Below are 17,696 nucleotides of genomic sequence, written 5' to 3' on the forward strand. Positions count from 1 at the left end.
GAACGTCTTGTTCATCAGTGTGAACGCTCGTACAGTTATCGATTTATAGCTATCGTGCTCAGTTTGAATGGCGCTGAAAACAAAACATTGTGTGACACACATCCATATACACAGAAAATAATCAAAACTGCCTCATCATTTACACACAAGTGGTGTAAAATGTGACGGTTATATGAAATAGTTTTTTGATAAATGTGATATTTTAAGAGTCGCTGTTTTGTGTCTATATGAACCTATGCAGGCAGCCCTTAAGGCCCTGGAGAAACAGCTCCAACAGAGAAAAGATTCTGATCCCATTTTGGTGGCCACACTGGAGGAGGTGAGTGATATTAAATTCAGATGATCTTACAGTATGTCAGATTATTAAATTATTAAACCAACAACCGCCCCATACGCACAGTGAAATGAATGCTAATTGTTAATGTGCTGCTCTTTCAATATGCATGCATTTTCACACTGTATAGGCACTTTTGTAAAAGTTACTCTGTGTAGAGTTGCTGTACCTTTAGCTGCATAAGTATTTCCTCCAAAGGATAACACATGGAATGATTTGACACTTATCTAAAAGGTGACATATACACCTACTTTAGACACGTCACAAAAACTAACAATAATCAAAAAATCCAAATCATCTGTAGCAGCAACCATACTACGAACACAGGTAAATCAAGCATCACTAGTTTTGGTCATAGAGCTGTTGTTCCAGTGTGGTGAAAGCACATGCAGAACCAGTGGTAAAATGTTTGACCACGGTTGTACAACTAATCATTTGACCAGTAGAGCTGTCACGATTATGACATTTACATGACAATTCATTATTGTCACTCAAATAAATGCGATTAACGATTTTTTTGTGTTTTTGTTGTTGACAATTGCATTTCTGTTTGCCTTTTAGGCTTTGAAGTTACACATGGCAGATTTGACTCGCAACCTAAATATACAAAGAAATTACTGACATATTTGGCAACTTTATACGTAAAAAAGAACATTGATAGTGGAAATAGCCGATCTACAAGCTCACAACACATTGCATCGCGACGTGTTGTGAGCTTGTAGATCTGCTATTTATGACAGGCGATTATGACAGGCCTAGCCTCGAAAACCCAGGCTTTTATTTTGGCGATAGGAAGAAAAATAAAAGCCTGGGGTAACTTGCTGCAATTTCTGGCATAGGAAGTGGGAGGCGGGCCAATGCACAGATCGTGAACCAATAGGATCCAGTGGCTGTTTTCAGCCGGTGGATCCGCCCCCTCTAGACCAAAATCAGCCTGTGTTAGGGAAGGCTATGACAGGCCTAACCAGGCAGACATTGTTGTTGTCTAGATTGCACACTTCCAGAAGGAGCTGGATGACTTGAAGACACGCAGCACCAAGGCTGACTTTAAGGTGGGCTCCTCCGAGGAGATGAGGGAGCTGAGGAAGGAGTCAGAGGACCTTCATGTCTTCACACTGGAGATCAAGGAGACCACAGAGGTAACTGCTGTGAACGTTATGGAAACAGTACGCGAATGTTCTACTCAAGTAAAAGTATCAATACTGCAATATAGAAATGCTCTGTTACAAGTAAAAGTCTGGAATTCAAAAATGTACTTGAGTAAAAGTGAGAAAGTATTCTCATCAAAATAAGTAAAAGTACAAAATGTTTGAAAATAGCCGATCTACAAGCTCACAACACGTTGATGCGACGCGTTGTGAGCTTGTAGATCGGCTATTTTCAAATAGCGTAGGTATAAAATAGGGCTAAAGTGGATTCATGTATTTTTATAATTTAATCATTTATATCAGCAAAGTAAAGTTTTAACGTTTTCAAATAACTAGTAAAAGTAAAAGTTTTGGATCCAAGATGTAGCGGAGTGGAGATTTCAGTATTGGCAAATGATACCGATTCTTGATTCTGAATAATCCTTGTCTCTCTCACCTCAGTCTCTCCATGGGGACATTGGCACACTTAAGACCACCTTACTGGAGGGTTTTGCAGGGGCAGAGGATGCCAAGTCCCAAAATGAGCTTGGCAGAGATAGAAGCTACCTGCAGCTCCTGTACAAGAAGCCTCTTGATCCTCGCAGTGAAGAACAGCTCAAGGTTCGATACACAGAGCAAGAAAATATAAAAAATGTATTTGAACATGGCCTACAACGTAAAGGCGGAGAGATGCATTGTTAAACAACTCATTTTGTGCTCCTGAAATTAACGGATTAAAATGTCCAGCGTGCCTCTCGCTTTCTCCATAAGCGGCCAGTCTCTTATTTTGAAGGCCAGAAGTCGATTGCGTAAACACTTCCGGTTTGACGTCATCACGTCATTCACCGGAATCGCTCGTCGTCAACATGCCGTTGTGTAATGGCGGATCGTTGCTTTTCAACATGTGTTTTATTAGCGAGAATCTACTGCCATCCTCCCCTTTGAAAGTGTTGTTTGGAGATAATGGACATTAAAGATGAGATTCCCCGTCTGCCTCAATGTTATGGGATTACTATTTTGTGCGCGTGGATCCGTGATGATGATGAATCGCCGAGGGCGATCGTGCCAGGACCTTCCGCGCAGCTACAGGGTAGGAGAACCGCCGTTACAGTAATAGAGTACTTTTCACGAGTATACTCGGGATCGGCACCATATGATACTCGAGTATTTTTCACGAGTATTCTCGGGATTGGCTACAAATGCGTTAACATGGTAGAGGAAGGAAATTAGTTGGAAGTGAAATGCATGAATTTGATAGCTTATGTTTAAATTATATTCTGTTGTACAACTGTGCCGCGTGCCGAAAATGGCAGATCTACCGTACATGCTCACAACGCATCGTTTCTGAGACGGGTTGTGAGCTTGTACACTGGCTGTTTGCAACATGCAACGCTGTCGTATGACAAGGCATACATCAGGATTAATGCCTTTACACCCTGGGGGCTTGACGAATAAATGATAAGAAAAATATATTTTTTGGGTGAATTAATCACACATACCAGTGTTTGACCTTCATAGCAATGTTGTCTGTGTTAAATTAGGAAATCCGCAGGCTGTACCAGTACACGATCACATCTGTGGAGGATGTCAATGATGTTCTGGATGTGGAATGGGAGAAGCACTTGGAGAAAAAGAAAAAGCAGAAGTAAGGATTGTCAAAGTTTTACTTCAATGCATGTTTGATATTTACCGTAATAACGTGACAAACTAACCGGAAGCTGCTTCTTTGTGTATTTTGAAATGGTTTCAGAAATTTCAGAAATAGTTAATCGAAAATATCTTGTAATTTCCATTTTCCATTTCTGCTAAAGCAGCAGTAGCAGTTATTTAGACGACTGCACAGACACAATGCAGTCTTCTGTGGTTGATGCTATATAAGACTGTAATGTTATTGTGATTTTGAACTTGAAATCATTTTTTCAATCCCTCTCAAGACAAATGGTGGTCCCAGGGCGCGAGGCTCTGTTCACCACGCTGGCCAACAACAACTACATCATTAACCAGCAGAAGAGCAGACTGGATCAGCTGATCAAGGAGCTCACCTCTCTGCGCCTCTACAACAAGACCTCCGCTTGGACCTCAGACGTTCCTGCAGCACCAAGACCCACCACAGCAGAGCCACCTGCTGGGTGGGTGATGACATGACATACAGCAGTGTTTCTCAAACTTTCAAATTTCAAGGTTCTCCCCTTAACTTTGACGGTGTACAAGGTTCCATTTGTACACTGTCAAAGTTACAGACTTGTATGGGTCTGTAAGAGTCCACTTTGAGAACCACTGACATACAGTACATAGGACTAAGGGTCCAACAGTTAATCGAACTAATTGATATACATATATATAAAAATACACTTTTGATATAAAGTATATAAAACTAAACATGCTCCTTGATTATTCAGTTAATCAAAAAAAGTAAGTGGTAGAGGAATTGCTAAGAAAATAATGGATAGTTGCAGCCCTGCATGGGACAGGAATTGGATAAATTTAGAACCATTGTGGATGAATAAACGGGGGTGGATAAATTGGGTAAAGATATGCATACATGTCGTATTTATTAGTGGGTGGAATTGGGAAATATCATTTTGGCTTCGTTTTACATGTTTGTTTGTTTTTTCACTGCAAATAGATTTGATCCAAGCTGACTATTTTAGTTTTACACCACAAAGCATAATACTGTACCTCTGAACAGAATTGCCATCCTTGTCCTTAAGGAGTAGTTAAAACTTAAAAAGCATTTTACCATACTGTATTTATTGCTTACAATTAGCCATATCAAAATAAAATCAATAAGGAGGTGTATTTTTGTCTTACAGATTGGACAATGAGCTAGAGAGTTTGAGAGATGCCCTATTGAAAGCCAAACTCGAAGTGAGCCCTCCAAAAACCACAACCAAATCTCCAGGTAGGGCAGTTTCTTTTTTCTTAATTATATTTTGATGCTATTAATGACTTAGTTAATATTCATATTATTGTTCATATTCATTTTTACAAAGTTAAGTGTGCGGCTTTGTGCCCGTATCTCTTACAGTTAAGATAACTCCTGCAAAACAGTCCCAGCTGCGTAACCTTCTCTCCAAGGGAAAGATGCCTCCGGTTCACTCCACTGCACCAGGTACAGCAATCAAACTCTAATTAGTCATGTTAATAATTATTCTTTTAAAGGTATACTGTAAACAACCTCTGTAGTTTTCTGCGTTTGGAAGAAGAAAGCTAACAATAAACCTTTGTTACAGGACTGAACTGAACTACTGGAGTTGAAGTGATGGTGCATGCACAATTGCACATACATAGCGATTTTTTGTTTTTATGATTTTAAAATATATCTTGGGACTTGGGTGCATTCTGAAACTAGTGGGACAAATTAAACAGTGCAAGTTAGTTACTTAATGTGGAAATGCTGATTCCTGTCATTCAAAGTTGAAATGTTGGACATTATGGGGACAAAACATCCACACCCAAATGTAATTTATTATAATGGCATTGAGATACGGCTTTCATGATGCAGCGCTATTGTTCAATCCTTTGGGCAGAGCCCTGACTGCCATTGTGTGTGTTGCTGTGTAGTTTTGTACAGTTGCACCATGGTTACTGATTATAGTTCCTCTGCTTTGCTGAGGAAGAGCTTTATGTTCAAAATGACACTTTTTGGTGGCATTACAATAATGTTTGTTTTCTCTTATGTCCTTCTGTGAAGCATCTGGTATTTTGTAAAGTTTGTCAATTGATTTAACCACCCACAATTTGCTCAGTCCTACTGTCCGTCTTGGATCTTGTCCGAAGCACGTCTACTATTATAAGGCTTACTATATGACAAAATTATTATTAGTGTGGATGCCCATTATAAGGCTTACTATAATGATAAAAGTGCCCAACAGGGAAACACATTATAGTCCTGGGGAAACTTTAACTTTATTTAACTAGGGTAACTTTTCCGCTGCCATTGGAAATTGACTGACAGACAGACCTTTGTCCGGGATAGACTTTATTTATTACAAGGGTAACTTTTCCGCTGGCAGACAGACAGACTTCTGTCTGGGATAGGGATCAATAGGGAATCAATGGAAGTGGGAATCAATAAGGAATCAATGGGAGTGGGAATCAATAGGGAATCAATTGGTGGAGCTTCACATGACAGTTGGCTTACTGTAGAATATAGTCACGTCAGCAACCGTCAGCAACCACACTTGTAATTTCCAATTGCATCTTTTCTAGTTACTTATTATGACAAAAACATGCTTGTGCCATCAATCAGTATTGTAGACCACAAGCTACATCTTTATAGCTATAATGCAACTGTTCATACTGTACAGTAGGTGTAAACTATCGCCTTCATTTTCTTTCCTTCCAGCCAACCTATACCGTTCGGCCTTCCTCTCCCCTAAATACTATGAAGACTTGGACGACGTGAGTTCCACCTCCTCCCTGTCGCAGTCTCTGGACCCTCACCTGGACCTGGAGGAAGAGGAGGAGTTGGAACCCGAACCTCTCCCTCTGCCAGTGGCTCCCCCAGCAGCCGCCACCCCCCGCCACCCCACTGTTGTGAGGACCCCCTCCATCCAGCCAGGCTTTGGGTCCATGCAGTCGACCCCTTTTACTAAGGTGCACCCAGGACTGGGGCGAGGTTTGGTGATGAGCCCCATCGCCAGCCCAGGTAAAGTAACTGCATCGCTACTTGGCACATACTGCAACTGTAGCTGTTTTCACATTTGTGTATTGTGAAACATGACTAGTATTAACCCATTTAGGACGGGAAGCCCTTTTGCGTTTTTTACCTTTCAAGACTGCTACAGCAGTGGTTCCCAAACGTTTCAGGTCGAGACCCAAAAGAGAAATTAGACGTTTTCCCGGGACCCAAACTTTTGAAAACAGCAGATCTTGCAGATTGGCTACTTTCAATACTATATAATTATTTGTTTCCTAATTTATGGAATTTCTTAGATTTTTCTTTTATTTATTAATGAAATCAATGCATTTTTCTTTTATTCGTGAAAATCTTGAATGAAAAATTTAGGAAACAAAAAATGAAGTGACCCATAAAAATGTGTCTGTGACCCACAAACAGGTCCCGACCCAGTGTTTGTGAACCAGTGATGTACAGTATATAGCTTATTTTATTGTAATTTTTGAATAAATATTATGTTTTTCAGAAATTCTTGGTCAGGATTTAGAACTAGGTGTACAATATACCAATGTGACTTGTTGTTCACAGGCTTACACTAGCCGTCTTCTGTGAAAAAATAGCGTAAAGAGCTGATATATAAGCTCACAACCCACCGCAACCTGTCGTGAGCTTGTAGATTGGCAATTCTTTGCGCAACGCTGATGACTGATTTGATATTCCAGTTCCAACCAATAAGATTAACCTTGGAGACGCTGACAGCACAGCACTAGCAACAAAGACAGTGAAGCACGGGGCCCCGCCCTCTGAGAAGGCCACACCCCTCAACATCTCTGCTCAACAGGCTGCAGCCACAGCTGCTCTGCGTAGGCAAATGGCCAATCAGAAGCCAGGTAGGAGGAACATGAAAGGGTCGATATCTCTTGACGGCCATTCAAAACGCTTGTTGTGACGCAGCTCAGTTTACAGTTTACAGTTTAGGCATTTAGCACACGCTTTTAATCCAAAGCGACTTACAATAAGCAGGTAATACATCACTATAATAAACAAGATAATATGTCAGTACATCAACAGCAATATAACAAATTCAAATGAATATCTATCTAGAAAACAATATAATCACGAAAAAAAGGTTCTAAAAAAAACTAAAAACAAATGCAACTAGCTTCATGTATGGTCATTGAGTGTTACAGTAGTGCTAAGGGTTTAGGTGGAGTCTGAAAGGGTGAGTCTTCAGTCCACAGCGAAAGCTAGCGAGTGAGTCCGTTGTTCTAAGTGCGACAGGGAGTTTATTCCACAATAACTGGTGTGCCATCACAATACCCTCTTTCCAGCAGATCTCAAAAACTGTATAAAATGAATGAATATACTGTATATCAGAACAAAATTGAGTTAAAATTGTTAAAGCAATCATAGTTCTCAAACTAAAGTGTTTTGAGCTACGTGTCAGTAGATATAGTGTGTTATGGTGACAAGTGACGGATTACAGACATACAGTATGTTGGGTGACAGTGACAACTGACAGATTTCCAGATGTCTGGAACTTCAATAATGGTCTCTTTCCTACCGAGCCCCGGAAGGGACAGAGGAGTAGATTCTTTTTAGGGCTAGGAAAAAAAAAAGAGTAATTTTTATTATGTTGGTGAAAATAACTGTTTAGCTAGCAGAAAAAAAGGGTTGGTGAAAAATAAAAAATTCACCACCCTTTTTTCTCCTTAATATTATCTTGTTCGCACGAGTTCCGAACTCATTTTTTGGGCTAAAGTATTTTTTGGGCTAAAGTATTAGCTAAATCTATGAATTCAAAGCGTATATTATCTTATCAGAGAATAACTTTGAGCTGAGAAAGTGTGAAGATCCAAAACGGAAGCCGAAAATCTCAAACCTTTTAAAATATACATATAAGCATACAGTATGTTCTTCCAAAACTGGGTGAGAATTTGTCGCCATGCACCTCCACTTTAATATGAAATGGAACTTTTTCAGTTGATACACCATTTTCTGTGTTGGGTTACATATTTGTTAGTTAGAACATCATCGCTCGTCATGTACCCTGTAAGTCACAAGAGGGAGACAGACACCTCCAAGTTGTGCCATGTGAATATGTTTTATGTCTCATCTCTGTGCTCCATCATATTAGGACTGGCTGTAAGCTATTAATTTGCAGTTTATTCTGATAAGAATTCCATTTACTATGATGACATTTTGTAATAGATTTTCTTCTTGGTCATGTGCATGTTGGAGCAGCTATGGGTGCCTCCCTGACAGAGTCCACTCTGAAGACTGTTCCTCAAGTAGTCAACGTTCAGGAGCTCAAGGACAAAGGACCTCACATACCAGTGTCTACTGTCATCAGGTAAACTTCATCACTCTTAGCACAACATCAACACTGAGATTGAAGTTTGAGACTTTATTTTTTAAACCTACTTTCAACTAGGGATGGGACGATATGAAAATGTCATCACGATTATTGTGACAAAAGAAATCGCGATTTACGATATTTATCACGATAATCAAAATCCATTATCCTGGGGTGGAGCATTTGTCAAAAATAGCAGATCTACAAGCTCACAACGCTTTGAGCTTGTAGATCGGCTATTTTTTGGCAAAGAAATTTGATAGAGTGAAAAAAAGACTGTGAAAAAAAGACTGTATCAAGTACGTATATTATAAGTACCTTTTACCAATTATAGAGGGTTTAAGTGGTACCGGATATGCAGCTCGGCAAATAAAAGGTGAATTGATCCCAGTGCATGATGGAGGACGATATCACAATATATTAAATCTCCACGATACGATTATCGGGAGTGTTTTTTATCACGATAAACGATAATATCGCTTATCGTCCCATCCCTATACTTTCAACCCTTTTTTTTTGGGCATGTCTTTATAGGCACAGCTTTGACAAATGTAAGTGTTAAATACTAAATGGATCTAATGGATTATTACACTATGGATCTCCTGGAGCAATTACACTCTTTGCTCCCTTATCTCAACGTCCTGCATACAGTATTGCTCTGTTGTGTAAAACAGGGGTCTTCAACGTTTTCAGGCCAAGGACCCCTTAGTTGAGAGAGAGATGATGCAGGGACCCCCACAACCTCTTCATAGATTACATATAGTTTCATCGTTTGACAGCACGATCATCAATGTATTTTGGATTCATGTAAATTTGTGTTTTCAGATATTTAACCACATGAGCCGTCATTACCTAATAAACTTGACCTTTCACTCTGTACTTAGTCTGCTCTTTTTCCCCTCTACACCAAACCTCTTTGCCGAAAATAGCCGATCTACAAGCTCACAACGCCTTGCAGCGCGAGGCGTTGTGAGCTTGTAGATCTGCTATTTTTGGCTACAGTTCTCAGAATAAGGACACTAGGCCCTAGGGTTCAAGTTGTAAAAAGCATTGGAAGATTTGGAGGACCCCCTGTAGTAACTCTGAGGACCCCCTAGAGGTCCCGGACCCCCTGTTGAAGACCCCTGGTGTAAAACAATAGATTTCTCATTGCCACTGCCACATACTGAGTGCCAATTTGAACTTTACCCTTGATTTAGATCAGTATGATGTTGACAGCCAGGTGTGCATTATTATTATTTTTTTATTTTTTATTTTTACTTTTCTGAATGCCTGTACTTTTTGAACACAATAGGTTCTATTAAATGGAGCACCTCAAAGATTAACACCATCCCATTCATCGCCTTATTAGTTTTTCCACAAGTTAATCCCTTTGGTGTTATTTAACCACTGGCCTTTTAATTTCAGGCCTCAGTAGGTGTGTGATTAGTCACTTAAGACAGACGTGTTTTGCTCCCTCAATTTTCAAATGCTTCAGCCTAACAGTCTGTACTTCAGAATCTCTGAAAATGGTTAGAAAATAGAGCAGATGTCCCGCCTTCCCTCCCACTTCTATCTCCCCTACACATATACTCATATAAATAAGTCTGAATTAGCTGAAGCCAAGCTAGCTAGCTGCTTAGCAAAAATAGAAATGAAGCAATATATTTTAAAGGCATTTTCGTGAATGTGTAGGGTGATTGGTTGAATACCCTTCCAGTCTTGAAGAGCAGATGACAGCTTTCTGTTAGATGGAATTAAGACGCTTTGTAGCATTTCAAGAGTCCAACTATTATATCTAGAAGCTATAACTGGCCACCCCACTAAGTGTCAGCAGGGCCTGGAAAATACTTTTTGGAGCCAAGGCCAAGTCTGAAAAGCAAGTAAAACAAAAGGGTTCCCACGGTCATGAAATTCCTGGAAATATTTAGAAATTAGACAAATTGTTTTGCAGGCCTGAAAAAGGTTTGGAATGAATGTTTTGGATTTTTTCCCCCCTTCGATATACATGTTATATACATGTTGTTTGGCTATTGATAATGTTCATCAAAAACTTGTCTAACATTACGTGAAATGTGTGATATAGTAAAAATATAGTCCTGCTCTGCATTGGCTGCGTGAGAGCAGCCTAATGTATACAGGACGTCACGTGACACAAGTAATTGATCAACAAGCTAACACCATGTTGCACCGTGATGCGTTAACCCCTTAAATGGATGTGTATTACATTTAGGCCTAGAATTATTGACTGCTTTAACCAGTGAAAAATAGCAGATATACAAGATCACAGCCGCGCTGCGAGCTTGTAGATCTGCTATTTTTGAAAAAGTCATGAAAATGTGTGAAAAAATCTTTGAATATATGTATTTTTAGAGCTCCAGTTCAAGTGAAAATTACCTTTTCTTTGACGATGGCTAAGCCAGATTGCTGACATAAAAACCATAGGTTTTTCAAAAAACCTTAGAATGATTCAAAAGACACTTATAGAATCGGGTCAAAATTCAAATTCACGATTTTTCAAAAATAGCAGATCTACAAGCTCGCAGCGCGGCACTCGGTGCCGCGCTGTGAGCTTGTATATCTGCTGTTTTTCAATAGTTAAAGCAGTCAATAATCCCAGGCCTAAATGGGTTAACACAGACAAGAACACCTGTAACACATTTTGGGTTTTGGATTTGCAAGAATTAACACTCGCTTGAGAAACTTATCAAGCCAATACAGATGCTGTGTCTCAGTATGAATGTTTGTGGTCTGTTGCTCTCTGCTGGGGGAATCAGCTGTGGTGGATGATATTCACATGGATCATTGTTATTGAGCCGATGTTCTACTTGGCACAAATACAATGTTCAGCACCATGGACAGCGTACATTCCCTGTGAGAAGCACGTTGGCTATCGACGTTTCTTTTTCACTCGTGACAGTAATGTGTCAAACCGACAGGTTTTTGGCAGGTGAATACTTGACATCACTGTTACAGAAGTGGTTACCCAACCCCAGTCAACTGAACTGTGTTATTTATTTATTTAATGACTTCAAATTCCTCAGGTGCCAGAGGTGGTTAAATATAGAAGGAATAACAGCAGTGGAACTAAGCAAATGCACGATCACATTTTCATTGCTTTTTGTTAAAGTTGGATGACTTATCTTTGACCAGGTTAGCAAAGAATTATGAATATAGCCCGGCCAATATCGGATAGTCAGTGATTAACTTGAAAAGCTACAATGGCTATTTTGAGTGTAGATTGTTCTGCTGATGCTAGACATTTTTAAAAGCTTCAATGGCCATTTTCAGTGTAGACTGTTCTGTTAATAATGGTAGTTAATAATGGTAGACTTAAGTTGGTTGTATCCTTCAGTGTTTCTATTGTAATCTATCTGTAATCTTTGCAGAAATAAATTTACATTATTTAACTAGTCATTGTTGTCGAAAATGGCTAAGATGGCAGATCTACAAGCTCACAACGAGGCAGCATTAAAGCACCCAGTTCCTGTGATGGTGATCAGGTCCCATGCAATATTAATAAACTGTCCTAAATAATGTATCACATTGGTAGGCTGACCAGTGACCACACCCCTAACGTCACAATGTGCTGGAGGAATGTTCACAGCAAAGGTGTAATACAGTATCTGGCTTAAAGTCCTGTTCGCAATTTGGTGTTAGGGGAGTTTCTCACCTGAACTGAGTCAGTGGGTCCCTAGACATTAAAAATCACAGAGGTGCTCGTCCGCCATAGTGCCAGGAATGGCGCAATGGCCAAATCAAATATGGCTGCCATCGGCTATGATGAAAATCCAACTTTTCTGTTTCTGGGTGTATATGCACATGTAATACCTCTATTTGGACTAATTGTGGTGTGGGGAATTCATTTCTGATATTGTTTTGACCATTTTGGGCCATTTGGACCTCAAAAGGTCATGGTCAAGGTCATTTTGCTATTCCGAAGACCGTGGGCCATAACTTGGCCATTGTTAGGAGTAAAAACAGGTGCAGTAGGTCTAAATCAACTAATGCTGACATGTATAATTCATTTCTGACATTGTTTTGACCATTAAGGATCATCTTGTCTTTGAAATATCAATGTCAATGCCATTTTTCAAAAACGATTTTGTTCATTACTTGCACTTTTATAGTATTTTGTGTAAGTTTGTTACTATTTTATAGTAAGTTTGTTTTGTTTATAACAAAAGACATACTAGTGAGAAATACAACAAGTAAGCATTCACATTTAACTTTAAATTGGGGTTTAAAATGGGTGTTTAAATGAGCAAATAAGACTATTTACGAATAAAAGTGACAAATAAAATTACACAACAAAATCACACACACAATTAAATAACAATTTCCCTCAAAGTGCACCACATTGGGATTGTGTGCATGCAAGTTAGTATGAGGTGTTTTTACAGGATTGATTTGGCATTGTTCCATGGCAAAATATGATGCACAGAACTCCATCAGTGTCGAGTGTCTTGCTTCAGACATGGCAGGAGTGTACTAAAGTCAAAGTGCTCCTTCCATCCATCAGAGCTTGACATTGACTTTTTGAGGCAGTTGTCCTTTGGACAAGTATATTTCCCATTCACTTGTCCGGAGACAAAAGTCACTTGTCCGGATAAAAATTTCATACATTGAAATAATAACAAAAGGACGGCTAATGACCCCCCTTGCTCCCTCCACTCCATAGTATGGGCACTTGTCCCGGACAACAGGACAAGCCTTTATGTCATGCCCTGTTCCATGTTCCATTGGTTCTAGTCTTTCCTCAGGTTCCTTGGCTGTTCAAGCAGGTGGCAAGAAATGCGCTAGAAAGGTGCCTTGTTGGTCTCAGCAGTTGTACTTCTCTGCTACCAATACTGTGTCTTGTTCTGTCAAGGTCTTTGCCTCTCCAAAGTTTGTTAGACATTGTACTCGGTCAGAAGCCATAACTACATGTTTAATCCTCACCTGGCCCATGCAGTCATCTCCTGTCTCCAAGGCATATGTGCCTTGATCACTGTTTTGGCTAGTGGTGCTCCAAGATGAGACTGCTTGATGCAGTGCAAGTGAGTCTCACCAGTGCCATACTGCTGCCAGATCTCCTTCATCCCCAGTGCTTGGAAATATGGGGTGTAGTATAGCAGTAATGTGAAGGAGACAACAACTCTCTGGGGTCCGCTCATAGTTCCGACATCCCATTATTCTGACCATTAGGTTAGTGAAGGTTAGGGATAGGCTTAGTTATAATGGAGGCTGTACATGCACCAGGTGTCAGCCTCCTTAATCCTATTCAAGATGTCTGGGATCTCTTCTCCACTAGCGACATCATCAACAGAGACAACAGAGCTGATAATGGTAAATGGACTGCATTTACAGTATATAGCGCTCTTCTCCAAAGCGCTGTACAATGTATTTCACATTCACCCATTAACACACACATTCACACATACATTCACACCAAGAAACCATGCAAGGTGCTCATCGGGAGCAGTTAGGGGTTCAGTGTCTTGCTTAAGCACACTTCGACAAATAAGCAGGAGGAGACATAAATCGACCCTGGAACCTTCAGATTCCAAGGCAGCCGTTCTACCTACATCGCCACAAGCTTGAATGGCCACCATATTCCGAACACACAGCTGGAGAGCTGTTTGTTCACCTCAGACACCCAGAATGTGTAAAGTTGATGAGGGATGGGTGCGTCTATCGACTCTGTTATCTCTGATGATGATGAGTGGCTCCCTGCAAAAGGGGCTGGAGGTGAAGAGATCCCAAAGATTGAACTAGATTGAGGAGGCTGTCACCAAGCTGCTGGTACATGTGGAGTCAACTGGCCCTATTATAACTAAACCTACCCATAACCCTAACCTAATGGAGGGAATAATGGGTCGCCAGGATTATGAGTGGACCCCAGAGAGTTGTCGTAGTGATACTTCCAAGCACTGGGGATTAAGTAGATCTGGTAGCAGTATGGCACTAGGTGTGCAGCGGCACATGCTTCTACAGCATCAAGCAGTCTCTCATCTTGGAGCACCACTAGCCAAGACAGTGATCAGGGGACATATGCCTTGGAAACTGGAGATGACTGCATGGGCCAGGTGGGGACTAAGCATGCAGCTATGGCTTCTGACCGAATACAATATCTAACAAACTTTGGAGAGGCAAAGACCTTGACAGAACAAGACAGCATTGGTAGCAGAGAAGTACAACTGCTGCCTGAGACCAACAAGGCACCTTTCTAGTGCATGTCTTGCCACCTGCTTGCAACAGCCAAGGAACCTGAGGAAAGACTAGAACCAATGGAACATGGACGGATGCAAGGAACACTTCGACTCTCGAGGATATGGCTGCCTTGCTGAATACATCCTGTAAAAACACATCATACTAACTTGGATGCACACAATCCCAATATGGTGCACTTTGGAAATTGTTATTTAATTTTGTGTGTGCTTTTGTTGTGTGATTTTATTTGTCACTTTTATTCGTAAATAGTCTTATTTGCTCATTTAAACACCCATTTAAAACCCCCCTTTAAAGTTAAATATGGATGTTTACTTGTTGTATTTCCCACTAGTATGTCTTTTGTTATAAACAAAACAAACTTACTATAAAATAGTAACAAACTTACAAAAAATACTATAAAAGTGCAAGTAATGAACAAAATCGTTTTTAGAAAATGGCATTGACATTGATATTTCAAAGACAAGATGATCCTTAATGGTCAAAACAATGTCAGAAATGAATTATACATGTCAGCATTAGTTGATTTAGACCTACTGCACCTGTTTTTACTCCTAACAATGGCCAAGTTATGGCCCACGGTCTTCGGAATAGCAAAATGACCTTGACCATGACCTTTTGAGGTCCAAATGGCCCAAAATGGTCAAAACAATATCAGAAATGAATTCCCCACACCACAATTAGTCCAAATAGAGGTATTACATGTGCATATACACCCAGAAACAGAAAAGTTGGATTTTCATCATAGCCGATGGCAGCCATATTTGATTTGGCCATTGCGCCATTCCTGGCACTATGGCGGACGAGCACCTCTGTGATTTTTCATGTCTAGGGACCCACTGACTCAGTTCAGGTGAGAAACTCCCCTAACACCAAATTGCGAACAGGACTTTAAGTCAGATACTGGATTAGTGTGGGTATAAACATCACCCAATCTAGTCATTGCTGCACAAGTTATTGTCCACTGATTTTAGGCTTTTAGCCAACCGGCATGGCCTCAAAAAGAGGTTGTGGCAGGGGTTTGTTGTCAGCTTCAAGGGAGAGCTACAGTAAGGAATGGTACCCGTTGCTGCCACGTTTCCCTCAATTGCATATGTTTTGGCTTGTAGCAGTAATAGACTCTGTAGCTGTAGGATCTCTAGTAATTTAAAACTATCAGTTTTGTAGTGTCTGGAGAAGGAGAAAGGGTGCATGTTTGAATGACTGCATGGGTTTGTGTGTTAAGCTTCAAGGTGTTTCTCAGATGTAAGGTTTACTAATTAAATGGCTTTTAGTGTAAACCTAGTTGTTTCTGCTAGGTGGAGGCATGCTATTGTGCACAGCACAATACTTAAATAGCATTAACAAGATAGTGTCAGCATTACATTTTGTATTTTAAAGGACCATACGGCCACCATTACGTGCCATTGTCTATTCACAACGTCGGCTATTAATCGTGCACAGTACTTATTGATTATCTCCGCCAAGCCAGGGTAGAGATCATGTTTGACCTGTCTGTGTCTAATCTTGCAAACCGCTGGACCGATCAGTGTCATACTTTTTGTACACATTGTTTGTGGGAAGGGCCTTTATTTACAAAAACGTCACATCAAAATTGTAATTATATATTGATATTGATTGATATACAGTATTGAAGGGCTCTTCACTTGTCTTAGACCCGTAGGGGGCACCATGAATGAGCCAACATATCGTTTTGTTACAGAAACGAATGATGTCTTTGTTCATGCTGTGATTACTTAATTTCAACCAAATCATTTCACTATCAATGACGGAGGTCTTTGTCTGAAACTTCACTATATATTGTAATACGTAGTGTGGGATATTATCCGTCAATTTTCATTCACCTGTGCTAAAGACTAGGGATGGGACGATATGAAAATTTCATATCACGATTATTGTGACAAAAGAAATCGCGATTTACGATATTATCGCAATAATCAAAATCTATTATCCTGGGGCGGAAACATTTGCCAAAAAATAGCAGATCTACTCTACAAGCTCACAATGCGTTGCAACGCAACGTGTTGTGAGCTTGTAGATCGTCTATTTTTTGGCAAAGACATTTGAAAGAGTGAAAAAAAGACTGTATCAAGTACGTATATTATAAGTATCTTTTACCAACTATAGAGGGTTTAAGTGGTACCGGATATGCAGCTCAGCAAATAAAAGGTGAATTGATCCCAGTGCATGACAGAGAGCAATATCACAATAGATATTAAATCTCCACAATACGATTATTGTGACTGTTTTTTATCACGATAAACGATAATATCGCTTATCGTCCCATCCCGACTAAAGACTAATTTGCTCACCATTGTGTTACCTTGGCCCCCGTTTCAAACTGCTATGCCCAAGGAAGACAATCCAATTCAATATTCATTTTTGAATGAATATTAAAGACAACTAATCCCCACCTGTCTCTCAGTTCCTCAGTCCCAGCTCCAGCAGCACAGGCGATACAGCAGGTCTTTGCAACAGTGGCCACCAACCAGGCTAAACGAGTGAGTATTATCCATCCAGTCCACTTATACAGCAATCATTCATTAATTCATTGACTCTGCACCGATGGATCTGCATGGCTGTTCTTCCACGCACAACTTTCAATCCTCTACATTCATCTATTAATAACTCCCATCCAAGCCTATGTGGAGGCAAAGTTTAAAAGCCCAGCAATGCACTGCTACACTACATTTCATGATTTTGCTTCAGTGAGTAAGTGACAGAACATGACATCTCTGGGGCATCCTAGGTCTCCTCCATTGCAGTGAAAGGATAGGAATGCCATTGAATAACATTCAGATCTGTCAAATGTACCTGTTTTGGGGGATTTATTGTACAATAACATCCTGCTATGTTTTCAATGACAAGATTTAACTCACTGTTTTGATAGTTTTGACCTAAGCTCTTCAAGGTACCATGTAATTTGTTATCGTTGAGAGACAACTCATCTCCATGAGAGAGCATAATAGGTGTTGGACTGCATTGGACCAACTCATTTATTTCATATTGTATTTTTGCTGTTCACATTGTTCTGTGACTCGGGAGAAAAATACAAAAGTTTTACCCTCT

At 40.1% G+C, this 17,696-nt stretch overlaps 1 protein-coding gene across 3 annotated transcripts in view; it reads left to right on the forward strand.

The window, feature by feature from the left end:
* Positions 1–17,696, forward strand: part of nup214 (nucleoporin 214) — an 80,412-nt gene that overhangs the window by 11,476 nt on the left and 51,240 nt on the right. For all 3 annotated transcript variants that reach the window (XM_080743005.1, XM_080743003.1, XM_080743004.1), the window contains exons 15-25: positions 242–319; positions 1,324–1,473; positions 1,924–2,082; positions 3,003–3,106; positions 3,396–3,590; positions 4,275–4,363; positions 4,490–4,573; positions 5,810–6,112; positions 6,805–6,972; positions 8,327–8,435; positions 17,053–17,128. In XM_080743005.1, coding sequence (XP_080599131.1) covers positions 242–319; positions 1,324–1,473; positions 1,924–2,082; positions 3,003–3,106; positions 3,396–3,590; positions 4,275–4,363; positions 4,490–4,573; positions 5,810–6,112; positions 6,805–6,972; positions 8,327–8,435; positions 17,053–17,128 — 1,515 coding nt within the window. The remainder of the gene's footprint in view (positions 1–241; positions 320–1,323; positions 1,474–1,923; positions 2,083–3,002; positions 3,107–3,395; positions 3,591–4,274; positions 4,364–4,489; positions 4,574–5,809; positions 6,113–6,804; positions 6,973–8,326; positions 8,436–17,052; positions 17,129–17,696) is intronic.

The sequence above is a fragment of the Nannobrachium achirus genome (assembly GCF_963921795.1).
Source record: "Nannobrachium achirus genome assembly, chromosome: 15".
In the NCBI taxonomy this organism is placed as follows: Eukaryota; Metazoa; Chordata; class Actinopteri; order Myctophiformes; family Myctophidae; genus Nannobrachium; species Nannobrachium achirus.